The 14148-nt window shown below is 38.9% G+C and overlaps 1 protein-coding gene across 1 annotated transcript in view; it reads right to left on the reverse strand.

Annotated features, from left to right (window-relative positions):
• Positions 1-453: 453 nt before the first annotated feature.
• The window catches only part of LOC140200379 (receptor expression-enhancing protein 2-like), a 108965-nt gene continuing 95270 nt past the window's right edge, over positions 454-14148 (reverse strand). The window contains exons 7-8 of the mRNA XM_072263633.1: positions 9452-9621; positions 454-8266 (exon numbers count right to left, since the gene is read on the reverse strand). Of these exons, the coding sequence (XP_072119734.1) occupies positions 8192-8266; positions 9452-9621 (245 nt within the window). The 3' untranslated portion in view covers positions 454-8191. The remainder of the gene's footprint in view (positions 8267-9451; positions 9622-14148) is intronic.

A 14148-nucleotide genomic window follows, 5' to 3' on the forward strand; every position in this document is an offset into this window, starting at 1 on the left:
ATCAGGGAAACTGGTGGTCTTTCAGAGTCCCCACATCTTACACAAAGAACATACCATTACCTCCGAACCCATTCTCAGCACACCAGCTATGTATTAACAGAAAATAAAACTGACTAGAAACTTACTTAGAACCTCTGCCTGTGCTTGCTCAAGCCTGTTGAGTCAAAGCCAGACCATTCTAGCACTGCTCTGCTCCAACAATGGCCGCTCTGCTTACACCTCCATTTTTATTGGCCCCACACTAATTGTAGCTCACTGATAGGAGCCAAAAGCACTGGAGCTCTTTTTAAGCCTTGCATTGTGTCACCAACAAATGGTGAGTTGATTGCGGCCTGCTGATATTTGAAATGAAAGCTAACGTCAGTCTTAGAGTATCTGAAATAGTTTCAAGAAATGTTATATAATTCAATCAGATTACAAAAAAACAGTCATTTTTCTTTTAATTATGCAGTTTCAAATAGACATTACATTGTTAAATATATACTGTTAAGTAACCAAATACTGGTTTACAAACCAGGTAAGGGCATGTGCAGTTTAGAAAAAATACAGAAAATGCAACTCCTGCTAAACTATATATACATATAAAAAACATCACTACCAGTTAGTCACAACTATTGATAAATAATGTGCACCTCTTGGCTTGGCATTTAAACGGTTGTTACAGAAATTCACCTTTGCATTTATGTTGACTGTAAAGTTTTGCAGTGCCTTGAAAAAGTACTCAACCCCCACAACTACTTTCACATCTTACTGTCTCATTTTCTAAATTTAAACTATATTGAAGTAGGGTGTTTTTGAGCTAATCTACAAGACATTGTACATCATGTCAAATCAAGAGAAAAATTCCAAAATCTGTCAATAATTTATTAAAAATTAAAAATCAAAATTGTGAGGATGAAAAAGTATTCATCCTCTTTGTAATTACTAGGCTAATGTTCCTCAGGTGCAATATTGTATATTACCTTACCAAGTCACCCAGTTTGTTATGCAGAAAATTAGAGGATCTCCTGTTTTCAATGAATTAATAAGGATAAATACCCCCCTCTCTGTAAGGTGCAACAGTAAGGAAGAGTTTCAATAAATCAAACCAAAGTTAAGACGAGAGTATTCAAGATAAGTCAGAAAATGATTATAGAGAAGCACAAATCTGGGGAAGGATACAATACAATTTCAAAGGCACTGAACATACCTCAGAGTACCATCATGAAAAAGTGGGAAAACACACTGCCTAGGGTAGGCCACTCCTCTCTCCTTAATCACTGGAGTGGAATGTCACTTTCAGAGAGGCGACTGGGATGCCAACAGTCATTCTGAGTGAACTGCAAAAGTCAGTGGCTGCAACTGGAGATGGAGTTCATGGCTCCACAACCCCCATGGCCTTGCAAAAAGAAGTAGCAAGGAAGAAGCCCCGACTAAAACAGAAAAGCATCCTTGTCCATAAAGACTCTGCAAAGCATAATTTAGAAAATGTTGTAAAGATGTGGAATGAGGTTTTGTGGTTGGATGAGACTAAATTGGAACTTTTTGGCCTCAACACTAGGCAGTACTTGTGGCGTAAATCTAATCTTCCGCCAAGTAACACCTTCCCTACTGTAAAGTATGGTGAAGGTAGTATCATACTATGGGGATGCTTTTCAGTAGCAGGCACTGGAAATCTGGTCAGGATTGATGGGAAGATGAATGCTGCTAAATACAGAGAGATCCTGGATAAAAACCTGCTACCCTCTGCCAGAAAGCTTAAAGTGGAGCGGAAGTTTGCCCTTCTGTAAGAAAGCGACCCAAAGCACACTGCCAGAACAACTATGGAGTGGCTTCAAATGAAGAAAACTGATCCCCCTGCATGGCCCAGTCAGAGTCCTGTCCTTAACCCAATCAAACATCACTGACAAGACCTCAGGATAGCTGTCTACTGCCACTCCCCAGCTAACCTGGCACAGCTTGAACAATTTTACGAGGAGGAACGGGCAAATCTTGCGCCATCACATTGTACAAAGCTAATGCAGACTTATTCAAAAAGACGACTGGTTGTAATAGCTGCAAGAGGTGGTTCAAATAAGTACTGAGTGAACGGGGATGAATACTTTGGAACTGCTGACATTTCAGTTTTTGAATTTTTAGTTTTTCTCTGTTTTTGGGGCTCTACTGGGAAAAAAAGGAGCATGTGATTCACAAATAAAATTCTCAGTTAATTTGATGAAAATCCCTGGTTGTAATACTCATTTATGTGAATAAAGGGCTGGGGGGATGAATATTTTTACAAGGCACTGTAAAATGGTTAATAAGGAAGCTTGAGCTGGAGACTGAAGAGGTACAGTATTGTTGCAGAATGGAAAGTGATTTGGCTCATTTTGGTTCTAGTATAGTGTGGGTTTAAATCTACATGTAAGCTTCAAACCTGTTCTGTAGATTAATAGATCCAGATTAGGTTTTACTAGTTGTAATTAAGTGGGGTAACCACAACAAGTAAGCTGCAAGTTCCAGAAGTGTACACGAGCAATTGAAGATTATTCAGTTCACATATCAAGTGTGGTTTCACAACAACTAGGATGCATCTTCTTAATTACAATGATGTTGACATAAATATATTCCTTTTCTGATCAATATATGCTGTCAGAGCCAAGTCCACTGACGATGGGTTCCTACAATTTTGCTCATGAAACCCATTGTTATACATAAGTTAGAAAATTATGAAATTGTTAAATATGCATTATGTTTTAAACAGTGTAAATGCAGGGGATGGGAGAGAAAGAAAGAACAGGATGGAAAAAATGACAGAATCAAGTGGGAAATATGAGAGTAAACAAAGAGAAAGGACAGATGAAAGAGAAACGTAGATAAGGAAGACAATTAGATCCAAACATATAAAGAAGTACACGAAAACATCAACCTATTCAACATACCTGCCCTATATCGTCGTGGTTGCAACCTAGAGATGACATTGAATCCCACACATTTCTTTGTATAATTAAATGATCTGGAGCATTGAAAAGGTGAGAGATGATGCATATTACTAACTGCCGTAAAGATGAATTCAGGTGTTAAAATGTAATCCTTAAAAGCTTTGTCATATTGTTTTGACTTGTCAGCTATAGGTACATGGCTCTTGTAACACTGGGTGGGTGGTTAGGAATATTAATATGCTACTGTGCAAATCCCAAGAGGAACTGACCTTATGATAAAATAATTAATTTTCCATTGCATGTTTAACAGTGGGTACTGCCACTTCTGTGGCAGTAGAGTAGCAGGAGAAACTTGATTAAATTGTTGCATAGGTCATACGGCATGGATGAAGGTGGAAAGATACTTTATTTGTGGGGCTGTCTTTGCTTGCTGGGCCATTGAGGCAATTTCCAACACAAGAACTAAGGACAAAATGGAAGTTAGCATCAGCAGGTTATTTCCAGGGTCCCAGTGCCATTCGTGAGGAGAAGAGTGACATTCCAAACAAAGTGTTATGAGTACATGCCACTTACAAGAATTAATGTTAGTGGCACTTAGTCAAGAGGTTGCTCACCTGGAAAATTGGGGTTCTATTTACTATTATCTTACAGCTGAAAATAAGTAGTACCTCAGAGGAAAATAATAATGTTTGGTTATTTATTTCATTAATATTAATCTTGTTTATTGGTTTCCATTTAGTGGTTATTATCCTGCTAGAATATAACTGTGCAATTTAAACAAGACTTAGTATTTAGAATTGCCCAGGTTTCTGCAATGTGGATGAGGAGGAAATGCATCGGGCTCCGAAAGATTCCTGTAGGAAATTGCTGTGAATATCCCAATTTGTTCCCTGCATTCTAAGTAAATTTTTTAACTGGTAAATCTGATTCAGTATGTAGCTGGAAATGTTCTTGACTTTGCTTTCAGGAGTGAGAATGCAGGCAATTATCCTTGTTGCAAACTTGAATCCTTGTTGCAGATGATCTTGGTGAGTGGACATTGGAGCACTGCCTTTGGATTTTGGCTTACAGTCAGCAGTAAGCTAACAGTTGGAGATTGTGGGTGGACTGTGGATGCTGACCTGGACATGATGGGCTGAACAGCCTCCATACTGTACTGTTTTATGTTTCTCTAAACCCTCTTGTTGAAGGGACTAAATACTTCCATATAAAGACTTGTTCATGCTCCATGGAATTTCTTACAGAACTTTACACCATTTTCTGAGAGAGCAAAATAAATGAAAGCATTACCACCTAAAATATTATATACAGTGTAATCTATTTACCGAATAATTTAATATATACTTATGAATGGTTAGCAATAACAGTGACTTGTATTGAAGAGAACTAATTAGTTACATGGATAGAGAAGCATTCAGAATGTTTTTGGAAAAGAGGATAAACTTATTTCTCTGCAGATGTGATTGGAAAAGCAGTTAATTCTCAAAGCTCCTTTGGAGTCTTTATTCCATGTCAGTTTTCTATCTTTAATGCATCACGTCTCCAACCTCCATTGCTTTGTCACAGTGCACCTTAGTGAATTTTGAGCCCAATATCTATTCTTCGTCAAGATCCATCGATGCTTTCTTCACCAAAGGGATTTGAGGAATCACTGGAGACTGATCGGTTCCTGATTTCACAGATTCTTTGAGACCTTTTTAAATGTCTTTTTTACTTCACCAGCTAAAGTTAGATTAGTTAACAGTGCAAAATGGAAATAAAAGCAGGAACTTCCCTGGCTCAGCTATGTAATGAGAAACCCAGTACAGTGAAATTACAGAGAAGAGAGTGTGTCTGTATATTATTTTCAAAACTAGGCCAAGCCTCCAGCTCTAAAGCAGCAGTAACAAAACACACCAAGGGCAACAAGATCTGATAATGAAAACAATGTATACAGTTTAAAACAAGTGAGGCACACTACTTGAGACTTTATGCAAACTCAACTGAACATCTTGCATAACATTCAGAAAGAAAAAAATAATTGGCATTATATTTCTTACTTTGAGAGGAATGCATTAGTCAGCACAGAACTAGCATAATAATAGAAAGCAATACCTAGGTCTTTATGCATGAAGCACAAGGCTGAGGCTTGTAGTGCACTGGATTCCCCATGGGATATCAATACTAAACACTGCTGAACCCTGACATCCAAATCCAGATGTACATAGTTTGAGGAAGTACAGAGGGCTTTAATTAATATGAGTACCTGAGACTTTGATAAGAGCTATCTTATGAATGACTGACATGAAAAATATCAGTTTTTCTTAATTATACATACTAAGCAAATCACTGCAAAGCTTTGCCAGTTACTAATAGATCTGAGGGATCATAAATGTCCTCGAATTGGATGGCTTCCTACCTCATAAATTTCTATGATAAGACCCATCACAATGCCAATAATTAATTATTGAATTTTAATTGAATAATAAGTATCTTGAAAATAAACAAGATACCACATATAACCAATATTGAGATGAAAGATATTTGTCAAGCACGTTCACCTAAAGCATCTTTAAATAGTGACCATGTACAGCCAAAGGACAAAAGCTTCTTGTGAGACCAATATTCGTCGCAAATGGAGTGCAAATGAATTACTGCAACATCAACAACATCCTCCATAAATTCTCAGATGAATGGGAACCTGATAGGTTACCCATGTGCATCTTTCATGTTTTGCCTAAATATTCTTCCATTAATGAAGTTTTCTGCAGGAAACCAGCATTTGTTCCTGATATGAAAACCTATTGATCATTGTGAATGTCAGTGAATTGAAAATTTACAGCATGAAAATGTTTCGAGGTGCTGAACATCAATGAAATAGATTCACATTTCTCCCGTTACGTGAGTGGGGCTGGTTTATCTTGTTCCAGCAATAATGGAGAACCAGTATATTTTATTTTCCATCATTTGCTAACAGTATTTCTAACTACAATCAAGTTTCGATGGTGGGTAAATCTAGTAAAACAACAAGTAGGAGCTAGAGAGAACTGCTCAGCTCAAATGACATAAAAAGTATGTTACTCTTTTTGGGATTTGGGTATCAAACTATAACTTTCAGCTTTGTATGTGTTTTGTAATAACGTGGATAGAATTTGAATCTGGTATTTTTTTGTCTGGATCAGTAACAACCACCTTGTAAACTAACTAACAGATGTATGTTTGTAATAAACTGAGATTGTAAGTTGTAATTTTAAATGTTCTATTTACAAAAATTGTAAATAACCGAAGTATTAATGATAACACAGAAACTGATCGATCATGTAAACATGTAGGAGGAGGTAATTAGGGCACTCACTGAAATAACATGCTTACTACACTGACCTCTAGTATAGAGTGATGACTGAAGGCTTTTATTCAGTGTATTAAAAGTTATACATTTTGTTCAGTCTAGTACATCATGTACAGTATAGCGCATATCCTGGTAATGCATTTGCAAAAATATCTATATTCCAGTTGTAATCACATGATTTCACACAGCTTCATTTCCTACATCACTATAATTTCCATTCATGTGACATTACTTCAGCCCCACTATATGTACAGTATCTACTGGCAAATACTAAAACGTGAACAATAACTAAACAGCATGCTACACAGAATAGGGAATATAGTAAGCACTTGGCAGCCAGTTTATTTTAACTTGATGTCCATAAATCAATCTCACTTCACTCTCATGGTTTTCGAGAGCACCAGAAACTGATTAAATTACTGTTTATGGTTCATCACCGATCATCTCTTAAAACCTACAGGGAAATTCTGGAAAGCAGTGTGGTAATAATGTTCTGATCCTAGATGTCCATATAACAATTAGAAAATTCTATTTCAACTACTTCTAGTGCATAGGAAAACCATGCAGACATTCAAAAACAGGTCATCATTAGGCCACATGAACCTGGATCTCTGAATGCAGTTGTAGCTCTGGGAAATTAGTGAAAATAACATCAATAGATTCCATTTCAGAATCCCAGTTCTATAATTGAAAGGACAATCAATTCCATATCCTAGTCCAGAATTCCAATGCAGCAATCTGTTTCCTTTCACTGAACCAAATCTCTGGCGGCTTCTCTATTTCACAGTCCCCAGCTCTCCTTATATACTATGTACAATTCCAAATGAATAATCCCCTTCTCATCACTTCCACGGCACAGATTTCCAGCAAACCCAAGTCACTTTCCATCTACTTCCATTATTTAGAATCCCAAATCACTTCCTCTCAATCAAGGTATAAATTTCAAAAACCCTCACATTCATTTTAATGCTACCAAGTTCCCATGAAGGTATAACCCCCCACACATATTTTTCCATTCGTAGCATGTTAGTTAAGCATGCTTTCCTGTTCATTCTTGCAATGCGATTTTCTATATCTGAAAATAAATTTCCAGTGCATAGTTTTTAATTCTGATTGAATACAGTGAGTCTGCTACCCAATGACATCTAAAGATCTGAATATGATGATACATTTTAGAAATCTAATTACTTTGTTTAATGTATTTTCTTTATTTTTTTGAGATAGATGGTTTGTTAAATTAGTAGGTGAAATATTAGGTTACAGAACTAAAATCTGAAAACATAAGTTTAAAAACAGTTTTCATACTGTATCTTCAGTTTATAAGATTTCCTGATTCCAAAAAATTACAGTACCATCACAAAATACCTCAGCCAGCTTTCCTTCTCTTTATCAGTTCAATTGGAGTGCAAGCTAAATCCATTTAGGTTACCTTAAGGTCGAGTTCGCAATAGCTGTTCACGTAGTCACTTCCGGGCACAAACTAACTAACTATCTGGAATGTTAGTCCTCTTTTATTCACTGATGTTAAAATTCATAGTTTTTATCCATGCTGCCTTTTCACAGAGACCATACGGAGCAGGAAGTGATACAAATGGGGGAAGAAAAATAATCCAGAGGGAAATAACAGTGATTGCAAACATAAGAATGGCTTAATATTTCCTATGATATATTTTGGTGGAACTTTATTTTGAATACCATGGATGAAATGCATATATAACACTGAGCAAGATTACTTAAGTCTAGTCCCTCAACAACAGCTCAAGTACTGCTATGCTGTGGTGACGACTGCATTCCCCCATACCTGCTAAAGACACAGTGCCCAAGCTCCTATTTACAAGGTATAGCTCTTCCATTATGCTGTGGCAGTTTCTCTGCTTGAAGCAAGACTCAAATCTGTGATGTACTGAAGGCAGATGGAAAGACTTGTGGCACTCTGTACGGCTTCTTCCCCGTGTGATCCAGTTCACGCAGACTCGGGGCTGGTGGTGGTGCTAGTGGCCTTCTTTTTAGCACGTAACTTTACACTCTTCGATTGTGGCTGTAAAACAGATATTAAAAGACAACTGATTAGATTGTGGGAGTTGAAGTGCAAACAATGGTCCAACTCCATTAAGAAAGCAGAACAGGAGAAGATAACAACATCTGTTAATCATAAGTTGGAACAATTTTATTCATACTGGAAAAAATGGTTTAACTGCATAACATCTCATAGGCCTGATTTTATTCTCACAATCAATACGTTGTTAAAAAAAATCACTCCCTACTCTGTACATAGTTTTCTTCTTTCGATTATTCTTTCTTTCCTCCTCTTTCTATACGAGTATACTTCAGATAAATATTATATTATATTTTGTGACAAATATGATTATATGATATATATGTACAGTATCTGAAATACATCCAATGGAAATGTTTGTTTGATGATGAAACTCAATAAAAAATAAATTACAAAAAAAAAGGAAAGCAGAGCAATATGCTGGACCATCCAGTCCACTCAGAGAGACATTCCCACTGCTGGCCCCTGTGAGTGTGTTCAGGAGAAGTAAAATTACCCCGTGTATCCACTCCTCAGTGCTCTCCAGCTTTGCAAGTTCTTCAAGCTGCTGATTTTTTGACAAAATGCTCGTGTATTTGCAATGAGTACATTTATTATCAAAAGCAAAATCCGGTCAAATTGAAAAAAATGCAGCGTTGAAAAATATTTTCTGCGTGACAGCTGTTTATCACTGGCTTTCGTTTGAAATGAGCAAAGCCTGTAGGTATTAAGCATTGCTCATCAATCAAAGAATCTCGATTCCTATGCCTACACCAACATCTGTTAACCTTTCAAAGATTTACACCAGCCAGCATTAATTAAGTGCACATTCAGTAGATCTTATTTTTTGGATAAATTAAAGTATCACCACCTATTAAGATTTCATTCTGCATTATAAGTTGTCATCACACCACAAGCATCTGCATTTCTGAAGAAATTCATTTTATTTTCTAAACTCAAAAGAATTTCAGAAGTTTAATAATGGTTCTTCAAAATCTATACTGTTTCATACAGTATGATCTCTGCATTATTAAAATATCCGTAATTCAATGTACCCCTTGAAGAGGAAGAACTGACGAGTCAGAATTGATGAGCTGGAGAATATTAACTGATGGAGTGGTTAACAAATAAATAAGACAGCATTTTGATAACTAAATTTAATTGAGGCTAGCAAACATAATAAAATACCTCTGAACGCTGCAGTTTTTGTTTACTGGCTTTAAGGCTCTGGGTGCGTTTTGGTACTTTGTCCACGATATCTTCATCTGCTTGTTCAAGTTTCACATCTGGCTGCTCTCCATCTGATTTCTGAGCTTGTGCATTTCCTAGTTCTTCCCCTGAAGAAAGCCGGCGTGTGTCTGAGAAACAGCGAGCAAAAAGAAGGGGGCTAAAACCCAAAACAACATTTTGTTGGAGTGCATTTCTCGAAAGTATTTCAGAAATACTGAAAACAATTCTTAGCAGATGCAAACAAATTATGGATTTCTCAGAATAATAGTAATATATAAATACGAGGTACTGTTACAGGAATGTAGACATATACATTTTCCAATTTGTTCTTCAATAATGCTAGACTTGGCCTTATTGATGCTTGTTCAATTAATAGAGTCTCATTTAAAATTTAGAAAAGACACCTAAAGAATCACAACCAAATATTCCTGCTCTACCGATGTGAAATGAAAAAAACTGCCTTTGTTCCTTCATTGGACATGTGTGACATCACACTGTAGGTGATATTTTTTACTTATCACTTTCTTAGAATATGGATGTTGCTTGCTTTTACAGCATTTATTGCCCATCTCTAAATGCCCTTAAGTTTGATCTATTTTGAAACGGACTTTTTAACATTGTAAACCAGTGGGTTGTTGTTGTTATGTCTCTCGCTCGCTGTGAAAATGGGGGACACCTCCCTCTCCCTTATTAGAGTGAGAGAAAACCTGCGGTTTGTCGAATGCTGGATGAAATGTGATAGACTTTCGGGTAGCTGCAAGGTCTGTGTCTTTGCTATCGCCTGACTCATGCTTCTGCTCGGTAGTGGGTGTGGTTTTATTTGCCGGGGGGAGGGGGTATCGTTGCTTGCTGCCACTTACGCGCGGGAGGGGAAGCTGGTGGGGGGGTACTTCGGGGTTCTCATGTTTAACCATCGTTCATTCTTTGGGGCACTTCCCTGTTTTTGTGGATGTTTGTGAAGAGAAAGCATTTCAGGATGTATATTTGTATAGATTTCTCTGACATTAGATTGGACCTTTGCACTGCTGTTATCCTGGTGAAAGTATTCCCTAATGCTGTTGCTGAGTGGTGGGGGGGTGGGGCTAGGACTTAGATGTTGCAGTCTCTTTCTAATAATGTAGAACAAAGAGAGAAAACAGATGTTGACACGTGTCTGTTGCCCTTGTCCTCATAATGATAAAAATCATGAGTTTGGTAGATGTTGTCCAAGTACCCTAGGCAAGTAACCACAATGTATCATGGAAGTGGTCCACACGCTGCAGACATGGTGCACTAGAGGTTCAGGGAATGAATGGCTAAGGTGGTAGATAGGATTCCAGTCAAGCGGATTGTCTGTTAGAGAACATGGAACCATACAGGGTAGTCCAAGCACTTTGGACTATGATGACCTTTTAACTAACTGATCAATCTGACCCTTTCCTCCCACATAACCCTCCATTTTTATTTTATACACGTGCCTATTTACGAATCCCTAATTGTTTATGCCTCTACCATTACCTTTGGCTTTCTGTGCACCTATCACTCTCTGTGAAAAAAAATCTTACCTCTGACATTCTCTATACTTCCTTCCAATCACATTAAAAATATGCTCCCATGAAACAACCATTTCTGCTCTGGGGAGAAGGTCTCTGGGTGTCCACATATAGAAACATAGAAAACCTACAGCACAATACAGGCCCTTCGGCCCACAATGCTGTGCCAAACATGTACTTAATTTAGAAAGTACCTAGGGTTACCCATAGCCCTCTATTTTTCTAAACTCCATGTACTCTAGGAGGCTCTTAAAAGACCTTATCATATCCACCTCCACCATTGTCACCGGCAGCCCATTCCACGCACCCACCACTCTCTGCATAAAAAATTTACCCTGACATCTCCTCTGTACCTATTTCCAAGTACCTTAAAACTGTGCCCTCAAGTGCTAGCCATTTATCTCAATCTATGCTTCTTATAATCTTTGCTACTTCTATCAAGTCACCTCTCATCCACGTTTGCTCCAAAGAGAAAAGCCCTAGCTTGCTCAACTTTTACTTATAAGACATGCTTAACAATCTGGACATCATTCTGATAAATCTTCTCTACCCTCTCCAGGGCTTCCACATTATATTAGATTATGAGGACACTCAGTCCTCGTTTATTGTCATTTAGAAATGCATGCATAAAAATGATACAATGTTCCTCCAGAATGATATCACAGAAATACAAGACAAACCAAGACTAAAACTGACAAAACCACATAATTATAACATATAGTTACAACAGTGCAAAGCAATGCCGTAATTTGATAAAGAGCAGACCATGGGCACGGTAAAGAAAGTCTCAAGTCCTGATAGCCCCATCATCTGACGCAGACGGTAGAAGGGAGAAACTCTCCCTGCCACGAACTTCCAAGCGCCGCAAACTTGCCAATGCAGCACCATTGGAAGCACCCGACCGCAGCAGACTCTGAGTCCGTCCGAAAACTTCGAGCCTCCAACCAGCCCCTTCGACACAGCCTCTCCGAGCGCCATCCTCTGCCGAGCGCTTCGACCCCGCCCTGGCCGCCAAGCAACAAGCAAAGCCGAGGACTTGGGGCCTTCTCCTCCAGAGATTCTGGACCACACAGCAGCAGCAGCAGCGAAGCAGGCATTTCAGAAGTTTCTCCAGATGTTCCTCCGTGTTCTCACGTATGTCTCCATCAAATCAGGATTGTGCACGGCACCCTACTTGACAGATAACAGATATCATCATCACCGGAGTGGCCGCTGTGAGCTGCGTCGCGCCGCCATCTTCTCCATCCTTCCTATAATGAGGCAACCAGCACTGAGCATAATATTCTAAGTGTGACTTAACCACAGGTTTGTATAACTACAACATTTCCTCATGCTTTTGGACTCAGTTCCCCAAATAATGAAGGCAAACAAACCATATGCTTTCTTAACTACTCTGGCAACTTGCACAGCACCTTTGAGGTATCTGTGAAGATGGAACCAAGACCCCTCCATTCTTCCACACTGCTAAGAATCCTGCCATTAACCCTGTACTCTACCTTCAAATTCAACCTTCCAAAAGTATATCACTTCACACGTTTCCATATTGAATTCCATCTGCCACCTCTCAGCCTAGCCCTGCCTCCTATCAATGTTCAACCGTCCCTCTCCACTATCCACACCGTCACCAACCTTTGTGTCATCTACTAACCCGCACTTCAACTTCCTCATACACGTCATTTATAAAAATTTTAAAAAAGCAGGGGTCCCAGAACAGATCCTGTGAAACACCTCTGGTCACCAATTTCCGAACAGGATACACTCCATCTAGTACCAGCTTCTATCTTCAGTGCGCAAGCCAATTCTGAATCCACACAGCCAAGTTTCCCTCAATCCCATCCCTCCTGACTTTCTGAATGAGACTACCATGGGGAACCTTGTAAAATGCCTTACTAAAATGCACATACACAACATCCACTGCTCTATCTTCATCCATTTGTTTTCGCACATCCTCAAACAAGTCATGCTGGCTTATGAGGCATGACTTGCCCCTCACAAAGCCACGTTTACTATCTTCAATCAGACAATGCTTCTCCAAATGCTCATAAATCCTGCCTCTAAGAATCCTCTTCAATAATGTTGTCACCACTGATGTAAGAGTCACTGTTCCATATTAATTTCTAAGGGTGATCCCTATTCCCTTTCTTAAACAAAGGAATTATATTTGCCACCCTCCAATCTTCTGGTATTACTCCTGCAGCCAATAAGGACACAAGGATCATCTTCAAAGGCACAACAATCTCTTCCTTCACTTCCTGTAGCAACCTGGAGTATATCCCGCCTAGCCCCGGGGATCTAATGTTTTTCAAACATTCCCGCACATCCTCTTTCTTAATGTCATAATGTTCTACCATATCAGCCCGTTTTACACTGTCCTTACATTTGTAAAGGTCCCTCTGACTGGAAAATACCGAAGCAAAATATTCATTAAAGACTTCCCTTACCTGCTCCGACTCCAGGCATATGTTTCCTCTTCTATCCCTGATTGTTCCTATTCTCACTCTCATCCTTTTCTTCAGGTACTGTATATGTAGAATGCCTTGTGATTTTCCTTAATCCTACTCATCAAGGCCTTCTCATGTCCCCTTCTGGCTCTCCAAAGTCCATTCTTAAGCTCCTTCCTGACTACCTTGTAACTCTCCACATCCTCATCTGATTCCTGTTCCCTATTCTTAAGTATACTTCTTGCTTCCTCTTGACTAGATGCTCTACATCTCTTATCAACAATGGTTCCTCCACCCTACCATTCTTTCCCTCCCTTAATGGGACAAACTAATCCAGAACCCTATACAAGTGCTCCCTAAACAACCTTCACATTTCTGTTAACAACAGGAATTCTGCAGATGCTGGAAATTCAAGCAACACACATCAAAGTTGCTGGTGAACGCAGCAGGCCAGGCAGCATCTGTAGGAAGAGGTGCAGTCGACGTTTCAGGCCGAGACCCTTCATCAGGAGTCCTGACGAAGGGTCTCGGCCTGAAACGTCGACTGCACCTCTTCCTACAGATGCTGCCTGGCCTGCTGCGTTCACCAGCAACTTTGATGTGTGTTGTTCACATTTCTGTTGTGCATTTCCCCATTCCAAATATGTTCCCAATTTACAGTCCAAAGTTCCTGCTGAAAAGC

The sequence above is a fragment of the Mobula birostris genome, chromosome 7, assembly GCF_030028105.1.
Source record: "Mobula birostris isolate sMobBir1 chromosome 7, sMobBir1.hap1, whole genome shotgun sequence".
Taxonomy (NCBI): Eukaryota; Metazoa; Chordata; class Chondrichthyes; order Myliobatiformes; family Myliobatidae; genus Mobula; species Mobula birostris.